At 31.7% G+C, this 23039-nt stretch overlaps 11 protein-coding genes across 11 annotated transcripts; 8 read left to right on the top strand and 3 right to left on the bottom strand.

Moving 5' to 3' along the window:
* Positions 1–1865: 1865 nt before the first annotated feature.
* NAEGRDRAFT_54341 (uncharacterized protein) lies at positions 1866–3410 on the top strand (the record flags this gene model as incomplete). Its single annotated transcript, XM_002669246.1, has 1 exon — positions 1866–3410. The coding sequence occupies one exon, from the start codon at positions 1866–1868 to the stop codon at positions 3408–3410; it is 1545 nt and encodes a 514-aa protein (XP_002669292.1).
* A 366-nt stretch (positions 3411–3776) lies between these two features.
* NAEGRDRAFT_54340 (uncharacterized protein) lies at positions 3777–5750 on the top strand (the record flags this gene model as incomplete). The annotated part of the gene is made up of 1 exon (XM_002669245.1): positions 3777–5750. One exon carries the CDS (start codon positions 3777–3779, stop codon positions 5748–5750), a length of 1974 nt encoding a protein of 657 aa, XP_002669291.1.
* A 246-nt stretch (positions 5751–5996) lies between these two features.
* On the bottom strand, positions 5997–7490 carry NAEGRDRAFT_75810 (uncharacterized protein; the record flags this gene model as incomplete). Its single annotated transcript, XM_002669212.1, has 1 exon — positions 5997–7490. One exon carries the CDS (start codon positions 7488–7490, stop codon positions 5997–5999), a length of 1494 nt encoding a protein of 497 aa, XP_002669258.1.
* Positions 7491–8133: 643 nt separating this feature from the next.
* On the top strand, positions 8134–8981 carry NAEGRDRAFT_75809 (uncharacterized protein; the record flags this gene model as incomplete). The annotated part of the gene is made up of 2 exons (XM_002669244.1): positions 8134–8400; positions 8457–8981. The coding sequence occupies 2 exons, from the start codon at positions 8134–8136 to the stop codon at positions 8979–8981; spliced, it is 792 nt and encodes a 263-aa protein (XP_002669290.1).
* A 194-nt stretch (positions 8982–9175) lies between these two features.
* NAEGRDRAFT_75808 (uncharacterized protein) lies at positions 9176–12436 on the top strand (the record flags this gene model as incomplete). Its single annotated transcript, XM_002669243.1, has 1 exon — positions 9176–12436. The coding sequence occupies one exon, from the start codon at positions 9176–9178 to the stop codon at positions 12434–12436; it is 3261 nt and encodes a 1086-aa protein (XP_002669289.1).
* Positions 12437–12720: 284 nt separating this feature from the next.
* On the top strand, positions 12721–13209 carry NAEGRDRAFT_75807 (uncharacterized protein; the record flags this gene model as incomplete). The annotated part of the gene is made up of 1 exon (XM_002669242.1): positions 12721–13209. One exon carries the CDS (start codon positions 12721–12723, stop codon positions 13207–13209), a length of 489 nt encoding a protein of 162 aa, XP_002669288.1.
* A 162-nt stretch (positions 13210–13371) lies between these two features.
* NAEGRDRAFT_82207 (FG-GAP repeat protein) lies at positions 13372–15581 on the top strand (the record flags this gene model as incomplete). The annotated part of the gene is made up of 3 exons (XM_002669241.1): positions 13372–13529; positions 13601–13751; positions 13822–15581. The coding sequence occupies 3 exons, from the start codon at positions 13372–13374 to the stop codon at positions 15562–15564; spliced, it is 2052 nt and encodes a 683-aa protein (XP_002669287.1). The 3' UTR covers positions 15565–15581.
* A 907-nt stretch (positions 15582–16488) lies between these two features.
* NAEGRDRAFT_59989 (uncharacterized protein) lies at positions 16489–18455 on the top strand (the record flags this gene model as incomplete). Its single annotated transcript, XM_002669240.1, has 1 exon — positions 16489–18455. The coding sequence occupies one exon, from the start codon at positions 16489–16491 to the stop codon at positions 18439–18441; it is 1953 nt and encodes a 650-aa protein (XP_002669286.1). The 3' UTR covers positions 18442–18455.
* Positions 18450–20074, bottom strand: NAEGRDRAFT_82205 (uncharacterized protein; the record flags this gene model as incomplete). Its single annotated transcript, XM_002669211.1, has 5 exons — positions 18450–19301; positions 19371–19599; positions 19647–19818; positions 19875–19996; positions 20061–20074. The coding sequence occupies 5 exons, from the start codon at positions 20072–20074 to the stop codon at positions 18507–18509; spliced, it is 1332 nt and encodes a 443-aa protein (XP_002669257.1). The 3' UTR covers positions 18450–18506.
* A 346-nt stretch (positions 20075–20420) lies between these two features.
* Positions 20421–21404, bottom strand: NAEGRDRAFT_75803 (uncharacterized protein; the record flags this gene model as incomplete). The annotated part of the gene is made up of 1 exon (XM_002669210.1): positions 20421–21404. The coding sequence occupies one exon, from the start codon at positions 21402–21404 to the stop codon at positions 20421–20423; it is 984 nt and encodes a 327-aa protein (XP_002669256.1).
* Positions 21405–22338: 934 nt separating this feature from the next.
* Positions 22339–22911, top strand: NAEGRDRAFT_75802 (uncharacterized protein; the record flags this gene model as incomplete). The annotated part of the gene is made up of 1 exon (XM_002669239.1): positions 22339–22911. One exon carries the CDS (start codon positions 22339–22341, stop codon positions 22909–22911), a length of 573 nt encoding a protein of 190 aa, XP_002669285.1.
* Between the last annotated feature and the right edge of the window lie 128 nt (positions 22912–23039).

Below are 23039 nucleotides of genomic sequence, written 5' to 3'. Positions count from 1 at the left end.
TCCAATTATTTACCTCGAAGGGAACATCCATTTTGTAAAGATTGATTCCAGACAATTCAACACAACCCATTCTTTCATATTTCTGAACAAGTGGTTGTGAATGAAATGTTTGATTACTTCCCAAATTAGTTAAAAAATTAACCTTTTTGTGATCATTGAGAGAAACAGCAGCCATGTGATTGTTTTTATGGACAGCTTGAGTCCACTTTTTAGTTTTGCTTCTTTTGAGATGTTTCAACAATCCATCACTGAAAAGAAATGTTGGTCTATTAGCCCTCACTGTCATGACATAATTCCATTCTTTTTCTGATAATTGATTTGCTAAATTTAATGATCCATAATAATTGTCGACACCTAAAATATGATTCTGTGGATCATCAATATGCTCAATAAGATCTAAAACAATTTTATCTGATTTATGTTCGTGTTTTGACAACCAAAATGCATAAACATACCCAACCCAATCAGATAGTGTATAATATTTCAATCCATAATTGTGAGGTTTGGTGGGGAGAAACTGTTTGTCACTAATCTTTCCCTTGAAAGGAGCAATTATTTCATCCACTGAAATTTCTTTGAAACATTTCCAAAATTTTCTAGAATTCTCATTCACTCTCATTTCCAAAAAATCAGAGTCACATGTTAAATTCTGCTTGATTTGATTAAACATTGATCTACTCATTAAATATCTGAATATTCCATTTCCATAAAGGGCTGCATCAAGTCCTGATATTGTCCAATAATTGCAAATGTTTGGAATTTTACATGTAGTATTCATCAATATAGAAATATTTAAAAAGTTAGTAATTTGCTTTCTTGAAAACTTTTCTTCTAATATTTTGTTTTCAGTTTTACATTTTGTGAAATATTCATCAAAATCAGGAAATATCTTTTTTGGAGTTCTAACTGGCTGATCATATTCGATATCTGAACATAATTCAATGGATTCAGATGGATTAGTGTTATTGTTCATTCTCTTTCTCTTTTTGGATTTGTCTTTAATTGCAAGTTTATACATTTTAATCTCATCTGAGTAAATTTGCCAATATTCAAACTTTCTATTGGTTCTCTCATAAATGTGTTCTATAATATCAGGTGTCCAAATCAATTGAAATGATTCCTTTATGGATAAATCTTGTTTCACATTAATTGGACCAACTATTAGTGGACTTTCAATATTTCTTTCTGGTAAGGTTTTGTGTTGAATCCAATTATCAGTTAGTACTTCTTTTCTCAAATTTTTACATTTAATTTGACATGCACATTTAACTGTACAGGGAAGCTTATTCTTCTGACAGACACATGAAGTGCATGAAGTACAATTACTGCAAAATATTGTTCTTTCCATTGGAATTTCCTCTTCTGTTAATTTTCTAGCAACAAATTCCTCCTTCTCCTTCTTTGCATCTGGTGTTAGGTGTTTACAAGGTGGCATACTTTCTTCTTCATTGTCAACTCGTTCATTATCATCGTTATCATCTTCAAAATCATGACAAGAATTAGAAACTCCACTCTCTGATGGTGCTTGAGTATTGCCAGCAAGGTGTGAAAACAAATCATCATTGAGCAATGACTCAATAGTACTATTATCATCGAAGAAGGTATCAGAATGTGAATGATCATTACATTCATCTTGAGTAGTGTGTTGGTGCAGTGAGTACATTTTCTTTGAATTGGTTTTTTAATATTCATTCTAATATTAGTGTTTTTTAAATCACCATTATTTACTTCAATCTATATTAACACAAATAGATTTTCAACTCATCTTCAATTTTTTTACTCTTGTTTACAATCAAATTGAAATTGGAACATCAAAGAATGTCGAGAATGTTGTGTGTTATCTGGAAATAAACAATAAAAAAAAAATGAAAAGAACATCATCAGAGGCTGAATCTAACTCTGGATATGAAGGGCAAAAAATTGCAAAGATCTCTAATGAATCATCATCACCAACTCCATTATTGAATTCCTCTGCAGTGTCATCCGCAGCAGCAGCTAATAATTCAATGATGACAAAATGTTTTCCGATGGAATTAGGAATTTTGGACGAAATTTGTAGTTTTTCCTCTTTGGATACACAATGTTCATTGTATGCAACTTGTACATCAATTAGGAATATTATGGATGGGGATAATTTTTTATATCATTATCAATCAAGAAAGATTGCAATGTTAATGAAAGAAGCATGTAGAGAATTTACTTCAGAGGTAGATACGAGAAACTTCTTTCTTGGAATATGTTATAGATTAAATGCTGAAATTGCAATTTTGGACAAGGAAATTAAGGAAAATATAATGATAGACAAGAATTTAGGAAGCTTATTTTGCTTTAATGTTGTTAAAACAGGAAATTCTTCATTCACTTCCTCAATTAAGAAACTCCTTGTAAGAGATTCGAATCAGTATTTATTGATCAAGATAGATTATGCTACTTTTCGATCTTTTAATCACTTACTTTCAACATTTGTCATTTCATGTAATAATAGAGTTCTTATTCATTATGAAAAAGCCAGTTTGGAAGAAATAGATATTGACAAATGTGGGTTAGATGCTGTATTGAAAACAACTGCCTTCGGTGTTAGGGGAAATATACAAGCATTAATTAAAACTCTGCTTCCAGAGAAGAATATGGATACAATTTATCAATCATTGATTGAAGCATATACAAAAGCACCTGGCTGTAACATACTAGAGAGGGTTGATAAGTTTGGGTGGTGCGAAAATGTTCCAAGCAAGAAAGGAATCCAATTTGCCTCAGATCTAATTGATAAGATGTGTAAAATCCCAAAAAAATCAATTAATTCAATATTGAAGTTTGTGCGATTCTCTGCCAACAATTTATCATCAACAAGGATAGCTAAAACTCTTCAAGCTCCATCACCAGCTTTCAAAAATGTTACTTGGTGTTCTCCTGTGACTGTTGTTCGAATTTTTAATGAGGAGAACTGTTATGAAAAAGTTGAATTTGATATAAGGATCAGAGGAAGTCTCCAAGAAAAGTACAAGTTCTTTTCTTTGAAATATGAATGTGAAAACTATACTGGAGATGATGATTTTGTTGATGTTGGACTCGAATGTTATTTCAATAATCCAAAAGATTCAGTTTACATTTATCAAAACTGTTCTGAAAAGAGTAGATTTGATGAGCCCACCAATAATGTTGAATCAGAATATCTATCAATGATTGGGAAAATATTAGGAAATGGTACAAATGATCCAATTAATATTGTGAAATTTATGGCTTCATATGCTATGACTCACAAACGTAAACTCTTTAATATCCAAGATTATTTCTACTCTTCAAGAAATGATGAGAGTGGAGCAAACAAGAAACCATTCACATTCACAAATGGTATTGAGAAAGTTGAGGAACTTGATGGAGATGATATTTTTGACGATTGTTACTATTAGCATATTATTGTAATGTAAATTGTAAAACTCAAATTTCATACAATAATAACAATAATGGATTTTAGAATTGAACTGAATTTGGGAGTGTAAATTTCAGATCTGAATTAAACTTTTTGATTCAAAAAATGTCTCTAGTTCAAATAATACAACCTGCAGTGAGAATCCTTCTGGATGAAACACCTCGTTGTTTCCTCCTCCGTTCAAAATACATTCAAGAAACCAAGCTCCTTCTAAAGATATTTCCCCTCCGAGAGTACATTAAATTTCTCTTCACTCATGAAAAGGTTTTATCTGAAGTGGAATCACTCACCGAATTGGAGAAGGATTTGTTTCCACTCTGTATGGAAGGGGACGATGTGATGGGATATGGTCAATTACTACAAACATGTCATTAAATTGCTAGTATCCCATAACGCATACGTATTGAAATATGCTCCAAGTCATTGGAAAGATGATAGACAAGTGGTCGAGTTGGCCATTAAACATGCACCATTGGCGTTTCAATTCTGTTCTGAAAGATTGAGAGATGACAGAGAAATTGTATTAATGGCATGTTCAAAAAAGTATTTTAGTGGATTTGAATTTATTTCTGAAAGATTGAAAAATGATGAAACAATTGTCAAACTAGCAATTGAATCGGATGGGTTCAATTATTCCAAAATACCCGAACATTTAAAAACGAGAAAGGATATTGCCCTGTTAGCTCTCAGTGTTTATGGTTATATTTTCGATTATCTTCCAAATGAATTGAAAAGAGACATTGATATTAGAATCGCAGCTTGTTTGTCCAACGGACTGAATGTTGGCATATTTTATCCAGAAATTAAGGATAATAAGGAAATTGTTTTGGAATTGGCACAACATGGAAAGTTGAATTACTTAAAAGCAGGTGTTTACAAATCACTAGATTTGGACATTATTGAGGAGTGTGTGAAGAGTGGAATATCACTTTCTTATCTTCCTAGTGATTTGATATGTGAAAGAAAGGATTTGTTATTGATCGTGTTGGAGAACCATCCTTATGGTCATATCAAAAATACCAAACATGCCCTGGATTATGATATTTTATTGAAAGCAATCTCTGGAAATAGTAATCATCTTAAATATGTTCCAGTTGACCTGCCATTTTTTGATGAACTAGTTCAAGTTGCCATGGAAAAAAACTTATCTTTATCTTGTCTTCCACTAGAATATCCACACTACAAACAGGTAGCTAAAACACTCATAGCCAGAAATGGGTCATCTATTTATTATTTAGAAAAATCATGCTTCAATGATAGAGAAATTTTGCTGAGTTGTCTACGGGTTTCAGATTCATCAGATCATGATTTTATTCTAAGCCAAGTTACAGATCATCAACTGTGGGATGATGAAGAAGTAATAAGAGCTCACTTATCATCGCACCCAAGACATGTCTTTGATGAAATAGAAAGAAGAATATCCAGTAATAGATCATTAATACTTAAAATGGTACCAGAATTTGAAGTTTCTATTTATGAACTCTCTGAGGATTTGTGGAATGATAAAGAAGTTGTCATGCAAGTTTTTAATGCTATAGAATATAAGAAATTGCCTAAACATATCAGAAACGACAAGGAAGTATTGTTGGCATACATAAAATACAAACCAAATGAAGGAACAAAGTTTCTGAACCCTGAATTAGTCAAGGACTTGGATTTCCTAAAAAAGGTTCTTAAATATTCACCAAATGCCTACAAGTTTTTAACTCCAGAGTTGAAATTGGATAGAAATTTAATTTTTGAAATTGTGGAGAATAATCCATGCCTATTCAAGTTCCTTGATTCATCCTTTAGAAATGATAGAGAGCTAATTATGATGATTGTTAAAAAATATGGAACCGATCACCTGGATGTCATTCCAGAAAGTCTAAGAGCCGACAAGGAATTGATTTGGTCATCTGTTGAAAAGAGTGCCGACTTTTTCAACAAATATCCAAGTACAATTACTGACAGAGAGTTGCTACTTCATGCTGTGAAACATTATCCATACACATTACAATATGCAGACCCTCCACTGTGTGATGATTTTGAAGTAATCATGACGGCATGTAAGAATAGTGGAATGGCACTCAAATTTGCCTCTCCAAGATTGAAAAGTAATCCTGACATTGTCAAGGCTGCCATACTCTCCTATGAGTATGCATTTTCTGATGCATCTCCATTCCTTAAGGAAGATTTCATGTTCTGCATTAGTGCATTGTTGTGTAATCATTCATCAATACACTTTGTTAACGATGAAAGAATTACTCACAGCTTTCTCTTCAAAATATTATTCAAGGTTGAAATTGATTCATCCCTTGTGAAAAGATATTGCATTTAATCATGAAGAATTAAATTTGAGCAGATATCAGGATAGACAGATTCTGGTTGATCGCCATAAGGATTATTTCCATCTTGTCATTCGGATTAGCCTTGAATGATTTGAAAGAGCTGAGCAATAATTATCACAGAAAGCAATGATAAATCTTTATAAAATCCACATGATGAATAAGTTTATGGCTTGCAGTGCAATGCTAAATAATACTAAAAAAAATATTAAGATCGAAAACATAGTTCTGAAAAAACCTTAATACAAAATGACTAGAGAAAGAGTACAAGGCAGAATTGAAGTTTTCTTCATTAATTTAGAAAGTTCACTCTTCTCAAACTTATTCTTTGAAATATCGAGAAATTCCAATAATGGCAAAGAAATATTTTCATCAGATTTCTCAATTAATTTAACAATCATACATTTTCTAGCTGAAATATGTTTTAAATTTTGTAAATTTCCATTCACAAACAATAATTCACTCAAATCACTTATTAAAATATTAATATCCAAATATAGATATTCCAAATAGGAAAAATTATTACATTGTGAAATGTAGGTCAATCCTTCATTTCCTATCATGTTATTTGCCAAATCCAACAATTCAATTCTATCCAACACTCCATCACATAAATATTTTACACCTCTTGATGTAATATTCGAAAATGGAAGAAACAAATGAGTGAGATTGTAAAGACTAGACGAAATTAACATGACACCTTCATCTCCAATTTGATTAAATCCCAAATATAGCTTCTTTACATTCAATATAGAATCACTCATTGATAAATCAACAATACATTTGATTGGAAGTTTACAAAGCGATAGATCTAAATGAATTAAATTGGAATTTGGTAAATTTTGAAGATGCGAAGCACCTTCCATAATTGGATTATCACTCAAATCTAAAACTTTCAATTTTGTGAAGGATTTGGAAATAATTTCCATGGATTCTTGGTTGAGATCATTATTACATAATTTCAATTCTTCCAATTGTTTAAATTTAGAAATTTCCTTAACGCATGAATATCCTAAACTATTAGAAGTTAGATTAATTGATTTAATATTTGTTAAATATTGACTATTTGATAATAATATAGCACTATCACCACTCAATACATTTCTACTCAAATCCAAATATTCTAAATTTTGCATATTTGAACTATTACTCAAATAGCCGATTCCAATATCAGTAAATGAATTTCTCCTCAAATCTAAATGATTTAATTGCCTCAAATATTCACAAGATGATATGTGGAGTAGTCCAACATTTCCAATATCATTTGCAAATAAATTCAATTTCCTTATTTTTGATAAATATTTACATTTTGTTAGAATTTTAACCATTTCATCATCTATATGATTATGCTCCATAATTAAACATGTTAAATTACTAAATATTAAACTATTACTCAATATTTCAATGCTTTCAACGGTAGATTGAGAAATAGACAAGTCTAAACTTGTTAAATTGTACAAATTTTCATTTTTTGCAAGAGCAGAAAATGCTTCCACTGTTATAATCTCTGTTAATCTCAATTGTTTTAATTTAAATTTACAAAATAATGTACAATCTAAATTCATTTCACATCCATCAATCATTAATTGTGTCAAGTGTTCCATTTCAATTTCTGAAATTTTCTCCAAAACATCTCTCGGTAAAAGTCTTGGTAAACTCAAACTCGTTAATGAACATTTCAATACATTAATGTGTTCATATAATAAATGAATATTTTCCTTTTTAATATACATGTTCATTAAATTTAATTCCACAATTTTAAAAGAATTATTTTCATTCATCTGATGATCATCAATTAGATGATGAGTAGTAATAAATTTCATCATCATGATTTGATGAAAAGTATTAAATTGATTAAATTTTAAATGGATCGGAATGAGTGAGGAAACATATTTCCATTGTTTAGAAACTCTACTGGTTGTAAATAATAAATTCCACGGAGTCATGTAATGGAAAATGACAAATAGAGTATCATTATCAAAAAACATTTTTCCAACACTGTTCCCAAGAAAGTTTAATTTTTTTAATCTTTTTTAATCTTTAAATAATTAAATAAATTGTTTTTCACTAAACCCCAATAGAGGCCATAGTTTCAGTTTTATTCTTATTGTTGGAGTTTTACTATTGTTCATGTAAATTGTAATTTCGCTTTTAATAGAGAAAAAGAAAAAACCAATGAATTGATTTTTCTGTAGCCATGCCATGCGTGAAGTTAGTGAAGTGGACAAATTATGTGTTTAGTGAATCATCACATTGATTGGACTTCTTGTAAAAATTCGAACTGTTTCAAACCCAGTACAATAAATTGGCGCCATTATTTGAAAATCAAAACATAAAAAAAATCAACACATAGGTTGCTGGCACTCTCACAAACAGATGGAAGTCAAACGTATGAATTTTACAAAACTCGTCCGAACAACACTATTAAAAGTAGCCAACAAGGACTCTGCTAAACACCAAGAAGGCTACATGAAGAATGTTATTAAATTTCATGGATTGAAGGCTCCGATTGTTGAAAAATGTTGGAAAGATACTCTGAAAAGTAATTTACAAACAAATATACCAGAATTGAAGGATCAGGTGGATGTTAGTTATGAATTAATAGCAAGTAAATATTTTGAAGAGAAATCTATTGGAATCAAGGTTGGTTTTTATTTGATAACTGAGTATTTAATTTGGAATATATAATAATGAATTAGATATTGGCATCAAATGTTAAAAACTTTGTACCAAAAAAGAAGAAGAAATCAACTGAAGATGATGAAATTGGAGTCAATGGATTATATGTTGTGAATGGAATTGAGGAGAATTTATTTGATAAGGAACATGTTTATGATTGGGCAACTTGTGATACTATTAGCTCAACTGTAATTTGTGAGCTCATTAAAAGAGATTCAAGTTTGGCACAAGTTGTTCAAAAGTGGAAAGATTCCGATAATTTGTGGAAACAACGAAGTGCTTGTGTTAGTTTTGTAAAGATTGCCAAGCATGGAGAATATAACGACTTGATTATTGATATTTGTAGTACAACAGTGAAGAATAGTGAAAGATTTGCACAACTTGGAACTGGATGGGTGCTGAGAGAATTGAGTTTAGCTGATTTGGATTTGGTAACTGATTTTATTAAGGAAAATTATTCACATTTCAGTAGAGAAGGTCTTAGATATGCTGTCGAGAAAATGTCAAAAGATGACAAGGAAGAACTCATGTCCTATGAACCTTAAATCAAATATTGTAAATATTTTAAATGATATCCATTCCATCTACAACTGTAAGAATCACTACGCACATTTCCTTCAATTGTTCAAATCCCTTAATTTATTTAACCTCAGAAAGGTTTATTTCTAAATTTGTAATATCAGAAATATAAACTCCACGAGTTATTTTTGATAGAAATAATATCATAGAAAAACAATTCATGAGTCAGTCAACAGAAATTATAGACCACGAAGGAATTCAAGTTGAATGGCCTTTAAATAGGAAACCATTCTTTAACTTATTGGAACTTGTAGAACATTATGGTTTGAACAATTCTCAATCAACTTTCCTCACAAGAGTGATCACAGATGGTGAATTACCATTAGATTACAAATTGGAAATATCAACCTTAACATTTGGTCAATTTTCCAAATCAGTTGCAATGGCCAGAAGATTAATCATGAAGCAATGGCCAAGTTTAAAGAAAGGTTCTTGCGTTGCTTTGTTACATGAAAACTCAATAGTCTACTCTGTATTACTGTTTGCATTATGGACTTTGGGTTGTATTAATTTTCCAGTCAATAACAAATTGACTCCTGGAATTATTTCAAAACTACTCGAATTGGGAAATGTGAAATATGTTAGTTTATCTCCCCAGATTCTAGATTCAATGATTAAAGCAAGTGATAAGGAGAGTATGGATACATTCTTTAAAACAGCCGATAAATACATGATCACATCAGACATTTCACAACAATTGAAAGATTATGAGAAACATGAATATTCTTCCTATCTGAAACCATTCGACATTATTTCAGCTATCAAAGATCAATTAGATACTACAATCAGTGATGAAGATTTGAAACAAGCACTGAAATTACCATTCAAATTTGAAGATCCATGCTTTTATTTGAACACTTCAGGTAGTACTAATATTCCTAAAATAGTAATTCACAATATGAGATCACTAATGTCAAGTCTTCACTATTCACAATCCATTGGAACGACAAGTCAACAATATGTTATCAACTTTCTACCATTATTTCACTTAATGGGATTATATAACTTGTTGGGTTGTCTCTACAAGGGTACTAATTATATAATGTTTAATCAGACAACTAGACAAAGTATTTCTCAAACACTCAGTCAGGTATTGTTGAGCCATAAGGAACATTTACCATCCACTAGAGCCATTGTATTTCCAATTTTATTGGAAGAAATAATGGAATCAGAGGAAAAGACTAAACTATTATCTGAATGTCTGGTTGTGGCTCTTGGTGGAGTTTCTACTCCAAATCATCTCATCAATTATTGCCAAGATCATAGAATTAACATAACAAATGGATATGGAATGAGTGAGGTAGGTGTTGTAATGGCAGCTGATCCGTTCACTGGCGCATTCAAATCAATGAAATGTGTCATTCCAGAAAAGTACATTGTTTGGCAACCTTATGAAATGGAAAAGTGTTATTTATTGAATCTAAAGAAGGGTTGCCCAACATGTGCATTGGATTACATGTCCATTAATAATACAAAGTTTTGGGTAGATGGTATATTCTGTACTCATGATTTATTTTTTGAGTATCCTAAAGATCACTATTTCTATAATACCCGATCTGATAATATTCTTTGTCATACTAATGGTGAAATGACTAATCCAGTACCAATTGAGAATGAAATTGATTCATTTGATGGATCCGTTGTTAGAAGTGCTGTCATTGGTCATAATAGACCTTTCTGTGTGGCATTGATTGAAATTGATCCTAAAAAGAAACCTAATAATATTAAGGAAAAGATTAGTGAGCAAATTATTGAAATGAATAATAGACTTCCATTCCATTCTAGAATTGTGGATTTTATATTGCTAACCAATGATAGTATTCCAACCAGTAGTTTGAAAGGACTTGTTTCTAGATCTAAAACTGAACAAGTATTCAAGAATATTATTGATTCACTTTACAATGTTTCATCCTCTGCTAATGAGAATGAAAATATTATGGTAAAGAAACCTCAATCAAGTAAGAAAGCTTCTAAAATTGCAGAACCTTCACAATTTCTCGAATTTATGAATAAGCAAATATTTATAAACGAGGAAAATGCAATTGAACTGAATACATCACTTACTAATATTGGATTAGATTCAATTTCATTGATCAAATTAAGAAATTATATCAAGAATGAATTCAATGTTCAACTGAGTGTTGATGAAGTATACAAGATGAACACTCCAAAGAAACTCATTGAGGCAATCAATCAATCTGAATTATTAACACCTGTTGTCAATGAAGAAATAATGAAATATTTGGAAAAATCAAAGGAATCCCTTCCACAAAGTATTTCTTCCAGTCAACCACTCATTCATGAACAAGTTCTCTTAACTGGATCTACTGGATTTCTGGGTGCCTTCCTATTAAGAGATTTATTAGAATTACAAGAATTGAAAATGGTCTATTGTATTTGTAGAGGTAATAGTATTGATCATGCAACTAAGAGATTAATAGATAACATGAAAAAGTATTCACTTTGGAAGAATGAATATATTAGCAGAGTTCAAGTACTTGTTGGAGATGTTGGCTTGGATTTATTTGGAATGGACAGAGCAACCTATGATGAATTGGCTCGGAATGTTGATGTTGTCTATCATGGTGGTTCTGTTGTGAATTTTATTCAACCATTTTCATCTTTGAAAGAATCGAATGTTGATGGAACAAGACGAATGATTGAGTTTTCATTTCAGAGTAGGGTCAAGCCATTGCTATATGTTAGTTCAATATCTGCTGCACCTTTGGATAAGGATTCAGGTCAACCAATAGAGAGGATTTCAACACTATCAGAAATGAATCTCACATTCGGATATCCTCAAACGAAATTTGCATCCGAGTGTTTGTTGAAACAAGCCAAAGACATTTTGGGATTACCAATATTGATTGTGAGACCTGGTTTAATTATTGGAAATGAAACAGGTGAAATGCCAAAAGGTTTTCTATTGGAAAGAATGTTAAAATCAATTAAGAGAACTAACAGTACTCCAAATTTAGAAATTGTTAGAAACTTGGTGAATGTTGACTTTGTAAGCAAAATCATTGTCAATTCCACTCGATTCAAATTATTTGATTTGGAAATTATTCACATTTGCAATACTAATCCACCAACTCACGAAGAGTTACTAAATCACTTAAAGACAAATTATCCTAATCTCTATGGTAAAGTAGAAGAAACATCATTTGACAATTTCCTTTCTAATGTTACTGAGAATGATAAGAGTGATGATGGAATGTATCCTCTTTCTCAATGGGCAAAAGAAACACTCCAAAGCGGAAAGAAAGATTCAAGCAAATATTCTGAATCTGTTATTCATTTGAAACAAGCAACAAATCGATTGAAGGAATTGAATTCAAATCTTCTAGTAGAAGAAATGAGTAGTTTCTCAATGATTGATTATTTGATTAAATGTTTAGGCGGTCAAGTTGAAGCTCAATAAATTATTGAAATCTAATAACTTTATATCCATTATGAAATCTTGAATGTAATATCACCTAGTAAGTACAAATTAGAGTAAACTCACATCACATTATTATTGAAGAAGAGATTTCAATTTAAACCTAAAATCAAATATGCAAAGTGGTTTTCTATATGAAAGTTAAACATTCTTGGATTAAACAATTTAGGATTCTTCCTAAAAGGAAAATATACATTTTAGCATGAATAGGATCAGACATTAAGTATTACAGAATTCTGATTGAACATTATTACCATTAAAACAAAATGAAAATCAAACAATTCTCAAACCTTTTCCTCCGAAAGGTTCCTCTCAATCAAGCTTCCTTCAAAAGTTTCTCCACTAATCTTGGTATCATAAGAGGTGATTTGAACAAACCTAAAGAAGCCCTCCCACAAGAGAATAGAGATTCCGTCGAGAAATCCAATGCTAAGGGTAAAAGTGCAAACACCAATTCTTCTTCTTCTTCTAGTACCACCAATACAAGTGGAAAAGGAGCCACAGAGAATAGTCAGAGAGCATCAACAACAATGGGTTACTCAGTTTCCGAACAAGAATCGAACAGTGGAGCTTTCCCTGATGCATTAAAGGAAGAATATAACAAAATGATGAAAATTAATAAGGAGGAGGAACAGAGGGCTGCTTCTCTTGCCTCTTCACAAAAAGATGATTTGCATACTAAGCATTCCGAGCATAGAACCATCAATGATGTAAGGAATGAACAACAAGCTGAACACAATAAACAAACACCCTAGTTAGTACTCTCACTTGATATTACAAGATTTTAAATCTCGTTCAATTTGTTCCAACAGATGATCGTCATTAACTACTTCTCCTAAATTTTACTAGAGAATAGTATGACGAAAATTTTGCTTACATCACACACAATTTGATCTTTTTTTTGGATTAATTAAAAAATGCGAAAACGTGACTTTGCAATGTTCGCATTGGTTTGCCTTCTCTTGGTGGTTGCTTTGAACCAAGAGGGAAGTGTAACCATTGAAAAGGCTTTCTTTTTCTCACAAACAACAAATCAACAACCACTTTTATTAAAAACAGGACAAGTGGATTTAGTGTAAGTTTTTTTTAAAGCCTTCCGAAATATAATCGTCGTCATCAAATTTGATACTTGTTTGATCGTTTTAGTCCAAAGCCTATTATCACTGATATTGATGGAGATGGATCAAAGGATTTAATAACGAGTAATGATAATGGTAGAATTTCTATAGTTTCCTTAAAAACTATTTCATCCTCTCTTTTGGTTCATCAAGACATGTTTAATCCAATCACTGAAGAAGTATGTTTTTTAGGAATGATGATGATCAATTTTATTTAATATTAATATTATTTATTTTTACAAATAATAGAAATCATTTGATGTTAATGAAAAGGACAAAAACAAAGGAACTGTTCATCATTCGATTATTGGTCTCGGACATGGTCATATTAAAGTAAAGAAAAAGAAAGGACAAAGAGGAACAAAGAGAATTGCTGCTGTTCTTTCAAATTGGAAAGTTTTATGTCTTGATCCTGATTTGAATTTACAATGGGAATCTGATCTTTTGCAACATGTTGTTTCTGAAATGAAGCTTACTGATGTGGAAATGGAAGATTTGAGAAATGATTTCAAACCATTTGAAGTTTTTGTTGCTGTTTATCCTTGGAGAGTTCATGAAAATGATGAAGGAATGGTTATTATTGGTTTCCGTAAACCTCAAGAAATGTTTGATAATGATAGCACCAAGAGAACTGAAGAAACAGCTACTCAAATCACATATTTCTGTCTTGATGGAGCTACAGGTCAACTTCGTTGGAAGCATCAATCTAATGCTAAGAGTTGGGATGATAATGAATTTTATGAACAACATTCTTTCAAATTGAATGCTCAACAACATTTAAGTGACTCTGGTGAAGTTATATGGAGAGAATATAAGAAGAAGATTATGCATCATTTACCTCATGTTTATCGTCACCCATATGATACCTCTGTTATTTTGGACAATTTCCAACCAACAAAGAAAGCTAAGGTTTCAAAGATTCAAGAAAGAGCTGAAAAACAAGATTATGGTGATATTGGAGAAAAGGTTAAGAGTACCATTCAAACTGTTACAACTAAGACTAAGGATACCAATGAAAAATTGAAGAAGAATATTGAATTGATGAAGAAGTTTGAAAAGATTCCAAACGTTATGGTTGCCCATCTTTCAAAGGGTATTCAAGTTATTCACTTGTATACCGGTAGAACTTTAACTCAATTTTCACCATTGAAGGAAAACACCTACTATCAAGATATTAACTTTGATGGTATGATTGATGCTGCTGAAGCTCAAGTTTGTAAGGCCAGAGTTGAAAGTGGAGCTCCAAATCCATATGATACTCTTTTCAGAAAGTCTGTCTGTAAACTTCATCCATCTTCTTTCATTGAACAATTCTCCATTCCATTCTTAATGTCAAATGAACAACAAGAGAGACAAAGCTTTGATGATGATGAAGAATACGAGGATGAGCAAATGGATGTAGTCACACCAGCTATTATTGAACATTATTCTGCTGAACAAAAGCCACAACACAGAGCTAGAGATTTAGTTTATTTGACATCAACTGGTTTGGTTACTGCAATTACTTTTGATAGAAAGAATAGCGTTAATGGTGAACCAAAATTCAGAGTTAAATGGCAAGTCATGACACCATCCTCTTTCAGAAGAGAAAGAGTTTTGGTTGAATCTGGTGCTGAAACTGAATCATTTTTCCCTGAAATTGTTGCTTTCCCACTCAGAAAGTTTGAAACTCACTCATTCGTTGTTGCTGTTGGTGAAAAGAGAATTACTATTGTTGATTTGTTTGGTAACGTTCAACAAATTATTGAACTCCCTCATCCTTCTATTTCTCCAATTCAACTTGTTGACATTAATGGTGATAATATTTTGGATATTGTTGTTTCCACCAAGCAAGGCATTTATGCTTATATTACTAGAGTTCACACCGGCATGTCAGTTTTGACCTTCCTTATTGTCTCACTTTTCGTTATTGTTGGATTATTGTACCTTTCAACATACATTCAATTGAACGATCCATTCTATCACAGAAAGATTGATCGTTTCCAAAAATAAAAAAAATGAAATCATTGAAAATCAATAGGAAGTGGAATAACAATAATTTAGCATCAAACAATACAACAAATTGTCAAATAACAATTCTTAAATGTTTAGAAGTAAATTTGTATGAAATTTCACTACAACAAGAAACAAATCATTCCGAATTATATATTTTAAAACTTCCAAGAGATTTAGAAAGAGAATATCAATGTTTTCAATTTATTTATCAAAAAGAGCTTGCAAATCTCATTCCTCCTTATTTCCGAGTAGAATTTTCTAGCTCTGCATCAACATGGAGTGAAATAATTACAAAAAAGTTCAATTTCACCCTTAATACTAGTTCCATATTCGAAAAGTTTGATTATCAAACTCGAATGAATCTCTCCCTCTACTTGCTGAGTGCAATTACTCGACTTCACTTGGATATTATAAATGACATCAAACCAGATATGAAATCTAAAAATTTACCACTCCTTAGAACAACCTGACATTATCGATGTTCCTTACATTGAGAGCTATGTAAGGAAATTGCGAGTTTTCTAATAATAATTGAAATATTAGCTCGGTTAAGTTATATTTAATCGATTTTAGCAATATCCATGTATGTGGTTGAATTCAGATCACCAATAAATTGCTTAACTACTGAATAATATCATTATTTAACGTTACGCATCTCAAATAAAAAGAGGAAAGTGAAATATTAATTATTGAAATTCAATTTCAAAATATAAGGATAATAGATAATGATTCAAATTATTTTTCTATTACAATATTTTTACCTCAATGAACCAAATATGGAACTTTCTAATAAAAATTATAATCAGAGAAACACTTTATTCAATGCATTATTATTAATACCTCACCACCATTAACACATAAGACTGTGAGTCAGCATAAGATCAAAAATGTCTGTCACCCATCTAGTCATTTTTAAAAAAAATGTTTACACCTTCAACACCTGCCACACATCAATCATCAACAATTACACCCCCGGATCAAAATGATTCATCAATAGAATATATTCCTTCCTATGGACATACAATGAGAGGAAGAGGTCATTCATCTGCCAGCAATCATTCCAACGATGACATTGAAAGTAACAGTTTACATCAATCAACAACTCCTAGACAAAAACAAACACAAGATGTTGATGATTTAAAAAACAAGTATCAATTCAGAAAGAAGCAATCTTCTCTATTTTCAACTTGTTTTGGAAGTATGAGAAGAACTTTGATAACTTTGTTGATTTTAATTTTCTTATTGGCAAGTTTATATTTTCTAGTGGTGGTGATGATGCAACAGAAGAGAAGAGCCACCACCCTCGTAAATCCAACAACACCAAATTCTGATTTGAATCATCATGAAAAGAATTCAGGTGCTGCAAATGTTCATAATGTTGTAAAGAGTGAAAATGTTAAAAAACATGAAATTCTTGAAAAAGAAAAGAAAAATGGAATTTTGCAAGTAAAGAAAAAGAAATCAAAGAAAGAGGATGAAGAATTAATTGATGAAAAGAGTTTAGATGAATTGTTGAGAGAAGATAAAAAACCTAAAAAAAAGGAAAAGAAGGAAATTAAAAAGAAAATTCAACCAAAAAAGAAAATTCCCCAAATTGTGAGAAAAAAGCAAATTGTTTATCAAGGACAAGAAAAGAAGGCAAAACATGATGAAGTCATTGAAAAGTATTTGAAACTCATCGATGAAAAGAAACCAAAAAAGAAGAAACCAACAACACTTGATGAAGATTTGAAAAATCATCCACTTTTACAATTAGATCCAGAACCATTTACACCAAAGAAAGATCAACCAAAGAATCAAAAATTGGAAAAGAAGAAGGAAAAGTCAGTTGAAATTCCAAAAGAGGAAAAGAAACTTTCTGAACCAGAAGTTGTGGTTGAGAAGAAGGTTGATAACAAACCAAATACTCCTGCCCCTGAAGAAAAGGAGAAAATAGTTCAAGAACCATTGAAAGAACAACCAAAGGAAACTGAAAAGAAAGTTCAAGAACAACCAAAGGAAAATGAAATGAAACCAAATGTTGAGGAAAAGAAAGTTGAAAATCCAAAACCTGAAGATGATTTGGTGAAAGATGTAAAACCTGAATCAATTGAAGAGGAAGAATCTGAGAAGCCAACAAAACAAGCTGAAACTCCAAAGAAACCATTGGAAAAGACAAAAGAAGAAACAAAGATTTCTTCTGAAAAACCAATTGTTAAAGCTCCAAAGAAGAAATCAATTGAAAAGAAGAAAAAGGAAAAGAAACTTCCAAAGAAAAAGAAGCAAATTAAAAAGAAACCAGTCAAAAAAGCAAAGGAACCAAAGAAGGAATTAGATGATGCTACTCTCCTTGCCACTCATCCACTTTTCCAAGATGATCCACATCCTTATGAACTGCCAAAAGAGGAACCAAAGAAGGAACAACCAAAGGAAGCTGAAAAGAAACCAGAACCTAAGAAAGACAATAAGAAAGTTTCGAATAAGCATCCTATTAAGGCAAACAAGAAACCTAAGAAGGCAATCATTAAGAAAAAGAAGGCCATCAAGAAGAGACCAGCCAAGAAGATTGCTAAAAAGCCAAAGATCGCCAAACCAAAAAAGGCAGCAGCAGGTAAGAAGGACGCTGCTGAACAAGATTTCAGCAAACACCCACTCTTCCAAGAAGAACCTCATACATTCGTACCAGTTAAAGAAGATACAAAGACTGCTCCTGCAACACCTGAAAAGAAAGGTCCAGCACCTCAAATTCCATCAGATCTCACCGATGCAAATATTAAGGAATATCTTTCAGCTTATAGAGCTCATCATGGTTCTTTGGAAGGTATTGAAAATGGAATGGATAAGAAACAAGCAAAGAAAATTATTAGTTTTATTGAAAAGGAATATTCGAAATAAAATTATTTAATAATATAATTATATTTTAATTTTACAAAATAATTGTACAATCTAACCAACGAGAATTAACATTCTTGACCAAAATCGTTGGTGAATTTGTCGTAAGCATGCAAGTCATCCTTAGAAACAGATGGTCTTGCTGTACGAAGGGCCTTAATAAAATCTCTCTTTGATACATCTGGAGGTAATAATTTGTCTGAAGGAACATCAATTAAACTCATTTCAATAGCAGATGAATCACCAGGAGAACATGGTGTCAACATGTCATCACAAGTTTGACCTGTTAAATGGCATGTTCCAGACACAACTTTGAAATGTGTTGCAATTTGACAAGTACGAACAGGTTCCATAAGTGCATTTCTTACAAGTACAGAAATATCTGAACCAGAATATCCGTCAGTTAAATTGGCTAATTCATCAAAATCTTCTTTTTTCAGAGTATTTGGTGTTTTGCCAATGTGAATCTTGAGCATTGCAACTCTAGCTGGAAGATCTGGCAATGGAATATAAATACGTCTTTCAAATCTTCTTCTAATGGCAGGATCAAGTCCCCATGGAATATTTGTAGCTGCCAAAACCAAAACTCCACTGTCATCCTTACCCACACCTTGCATTTGAACAAGGAATTCAGTTTTAATTCTACGAGTACTATCATTATCTCCTTCTCCTCTAGAACTACACATACTATCAATTTCATCAACGAAAATTATACTTGGTTTGTTTTGTCTGGCCATGTCAAATAATGAACGAACTAATTTTTCTGATTCACCTTGCCATTTACTGACAAGATCAGAAGCTGAAACAGAAAAGAATGTTGAATTAGCTTCTGTTGCAACTGCTTTAGCTAAATAACTTTTACCCTGTTGTTAATGATTTGAAGAATTATAAAAAAGATGTATCAAATAACTACTATTATGATGACTACTTACAGTACCAGGTGGTCCATAAAGTAAAATACCTTTCCATGGAGTTCTCTTTCCTGTAAAAAGTTGTGGGAATTTAAGTGGTAAAATAACTGCTTCCTTGAGAGCTTCTTTAGCTCCTTCAAGACCTGCAACATCTTCCCATTTTACATTTGGTTTTTCTTTTACAATAGCTCCTTCCAATTGTCCCATCAATTGTTGTTTTTCATCCTCTTCTTTTTTTTCCTTCTTTGATCTATTTCATCATCATGATCATGAATATATTACAAAAACAATACTTACTTTGCTTTAGATACTGATCCACCAGCAGGTGATCCACCATTCGAAGTATCAGCGTCACCCTTCTCTATTTCTGATTTTTCTTTCAAGAATGTTTTAATTTGTTCAGCTCTACCCATCAATTCCTCAACTTTTTGTTTCAACATGTCCTTCTTTTTTGGATTTTTAGTCTCATCTATTAATTGATCATCATATGATTTAATATAAATCTTGAATACAAAAAAAACGTACGTTTAATAGCAGTCATGAAAAAGTCTATCGATTTTAAATAAAGACGTTGTGCTTCATCATAACTTTTAGCTTCATCCTTCTCAGCTGCTTGTCTAGCATGTTCAATAGCTGGGGTAACAAAACTATCCGATAGTTATATAATGATAAAATTAACATCTCCCGATGCCGATGATTTTGACTACTTACTCTACATAGGACATTTTTTTACAGTTTGATATTAAAATTTTTAGTGTTCTATTTTCAGCTTCTATTTGTTTTCGAAAAATCAAGTGGTGAAGCAGAAAACGACACGGAGCTTCTAATATGAAATTCCTTTTCTTTGGCTGTTGAATTGAGGAGATGATGAAAACAATCATCATTGAACAAGACACTGAACATGAGTGAATTATTCTCTGAATTGGAGAGGATTAAACGTATCTATTGACTACGAGTACATATTTCACAAGTGTCTTGTTCTTGTAAGAAGAAATATACTAGTAACGATAATTATTGAAGAAATGCAAAATAAATGAAATTCAAAGAAGATAATATGGTTGTTGTAATAATTTATTGAGTTGTACCTATGGATTCAAATTTCTTTTGTCTCTTCATTCTTTCAATGAGTTCCCTGTCCTTTTCGAATTGTTCTCTCAAATCCTCAAAGGCCTTCTTCTTCTTTTCAACCTTTTGGAACTTGTAGAATGGTAAATCCAATTGATGCTTAATCTTTACATTATTCTTTTTGACTTTCTTCTTTTGTTTCAATTCAGATGCATGAATTGGACCTTGATTACCTCTGTGGAAAACTTTAGTCCAACCTTTTTCATCTACCTTACCTCTCAAAGTATTGATAACTCTCATTCTTTCCTTTTCCTTGATATCAAATTCCTTCAAATATTGATTAAGTTCTGCTTTAATATCTTGTCTTTCATTCTTACCGGATGGGAATTGAATTTGTTGATAATCATTTAAATACTTTTCAATACCAAAATTAGATGGTTCAACTTGATGTGAAGTTTTGATAGTTGGTTTATCTAAAGCAGATTTCACAGCTGATGCCTTGTTTAACATCAAGTGATAAGTTCCACTTTTAAGTTGTGGTGAATCTTTGTACATTGAAAATGGGGATTGATATTCCAACCATGCTTTGTTATCTTGTTGATTGGCCAATGTTGGTTCCAAATGACTCATCACTACATGTCCAATTTCTGTATCAAAGGTTTTAGAAAAGAGTTCGGAAATTGAATTTTCTGTTAAAAAAGGTGATGGATTTGTACAGAATAAAACATGTCCTCTTGTTCTATCAATTTTATCCCCTGATGATGAAGAAGGTAATTGACCATTATGAAGCCTATAAAACATATATTGTGGATTTGAAGATCCTTTTAATTTATATTCCATAGAAATTATTTTGTTAGCATATTGTTTAGGATTGATCGTCACCATTTCATCATCACTACTATCAGAGTCATCATCCGATGATGAATGATTGTCCACTTCAATTTTCTTTGGTTTTTCTTGTTGTTGTTTGGCTTTTTGTTTTGGTGCCATTTTTTTGTGTTTCAAATTTTATTTGAATTTTTAATTTGTGTTTATAATTTTATTGTTGAAGACATTGAAAAGAAGCCAATCAAGCACAGTACTACTCAGAGAATACCATTCATCGAGTGCTTTTGTTATTTTATTTCCACGTTGAGAAATTGAGTATTTGGGTACTAATTTGATTTAACTGCACTGATAAAGTGCATTTCTTAATCATGTTTGAGTTTGATTTTGGAAACAAGGATATGACCATAATGAAGAAGTAGAGATGAGATTTTGGTTAATTGTGGAGTGCACCAAACAAGGTGAGAAGATTTTTCTTCGTTTTTTTCATGTACATCCAATACGAAATGGAATCGTTTTAATTTTCTTTTATTAACAGTTAGATAACGCTGCAATGACATGGATAAGTCCCTCTATCATTCCAAAATCATGGAACTGTTAGTAATCTTTCTTCTCTGAATAGTTTGATAGCCCTTTACAGGACAAACCATTTCGCTGAATGGTGTTATCTTTAATCTAGATTTGATAAATTGGAGCTATAACCTGGGTCACTTTCTCCGAATTTTTTGTCCTGTTGATGATTATAACATCATTTTATTAAGACAATTGAAGAAATGAGCACATTCGAAGCAGTTTTTAAGGGACTTTTTTAGTGGTAAAGATTGCTTTATGAGTTTATATTCCTCCAAGATGTTATTTCTGTTGTAATATTTCAGAGCAAAGCAATTCACTCAGTGTTTGTTTCGCTGCTGTAGTAATTAGTATTTTGCAGCAGCATAGAGCTTCCCTATCACCACATATTAAAAAAAACCCTCACTACCAGAGAACATTAATTCGTTTGATGGAGTTGGCGCTAAAGTTGTTTTGAATTTTTATCTTTATGAAGCATTTTACTCTTGCCAAGTTTGTTGCCAGAGGACAGCCCAAAAAAAAATAGAAAATGCCTTCTACCAATAATAACGAACCGTTATCACCATCGATAGTGGTGGAAGGAACTATTACTACAACTCCTCCTTCTACGACGACGACGACAAATTTACTTGGTAGGAATGTTGAACACAAAGTTAATATACCAACAACAACAACAACACCTCTTTCTAATACACAACAACAACAAAACTTATCCGAGCCTTCTACAGTTATAAATGATGTGGGGAATAACCAAACAACAATAGCTATTCAGCCTTCTCTCGAACCAAATAATCAACAGGAAGAGAGAGACCGTGATTATGATGATGATGAGGAAGAGGAACCAGATACAAAACCAAGATCCCGTTTCCGTAGATTTATTTCGCATCTGTTTAGTAAATCATCATCATTTCTGATGGGATATAGGTTTGTAAACTTCCCTGGTTTGCGAGCACATAATAGCATTAAGGACCCATACGAGAGATTATCAATAGCTTACTATTCAGTGTATTTTGTTTTCCATCTCTTCTTCAGCATATCAAGTATGTACGAAATTTTATTATTGAATATTCATTCATTTACCCTATTCATAAATTATTCATAAATGATCATCAATGTTTCTATTAAATTATAGTGATCATACAACAACTAATCAGATTTAAAACACTTTCACTGCTGTACATTCTAGATGCTACATTTTCATTAGTTGGATTCATCCTTTTTCGTTCACCC

This window comes from Naegleria gruberi, assembly GCF_000004985.1.
Source record: "Naegleria gruberi genomic scaffold NAEGRscaffold_85, whole genome shotgun sequence".
In the NCBI taxonomy this organism is placed as follows: domain Eukaryota; phylum Heterolobosea; class Eutetramitea; order Acrasida; family Naegleriidae; genus Naegleria; species Naegleria gruberi.
This window is presented reverse-complemented; position numbering and strand designations above follow the sequence as displayed.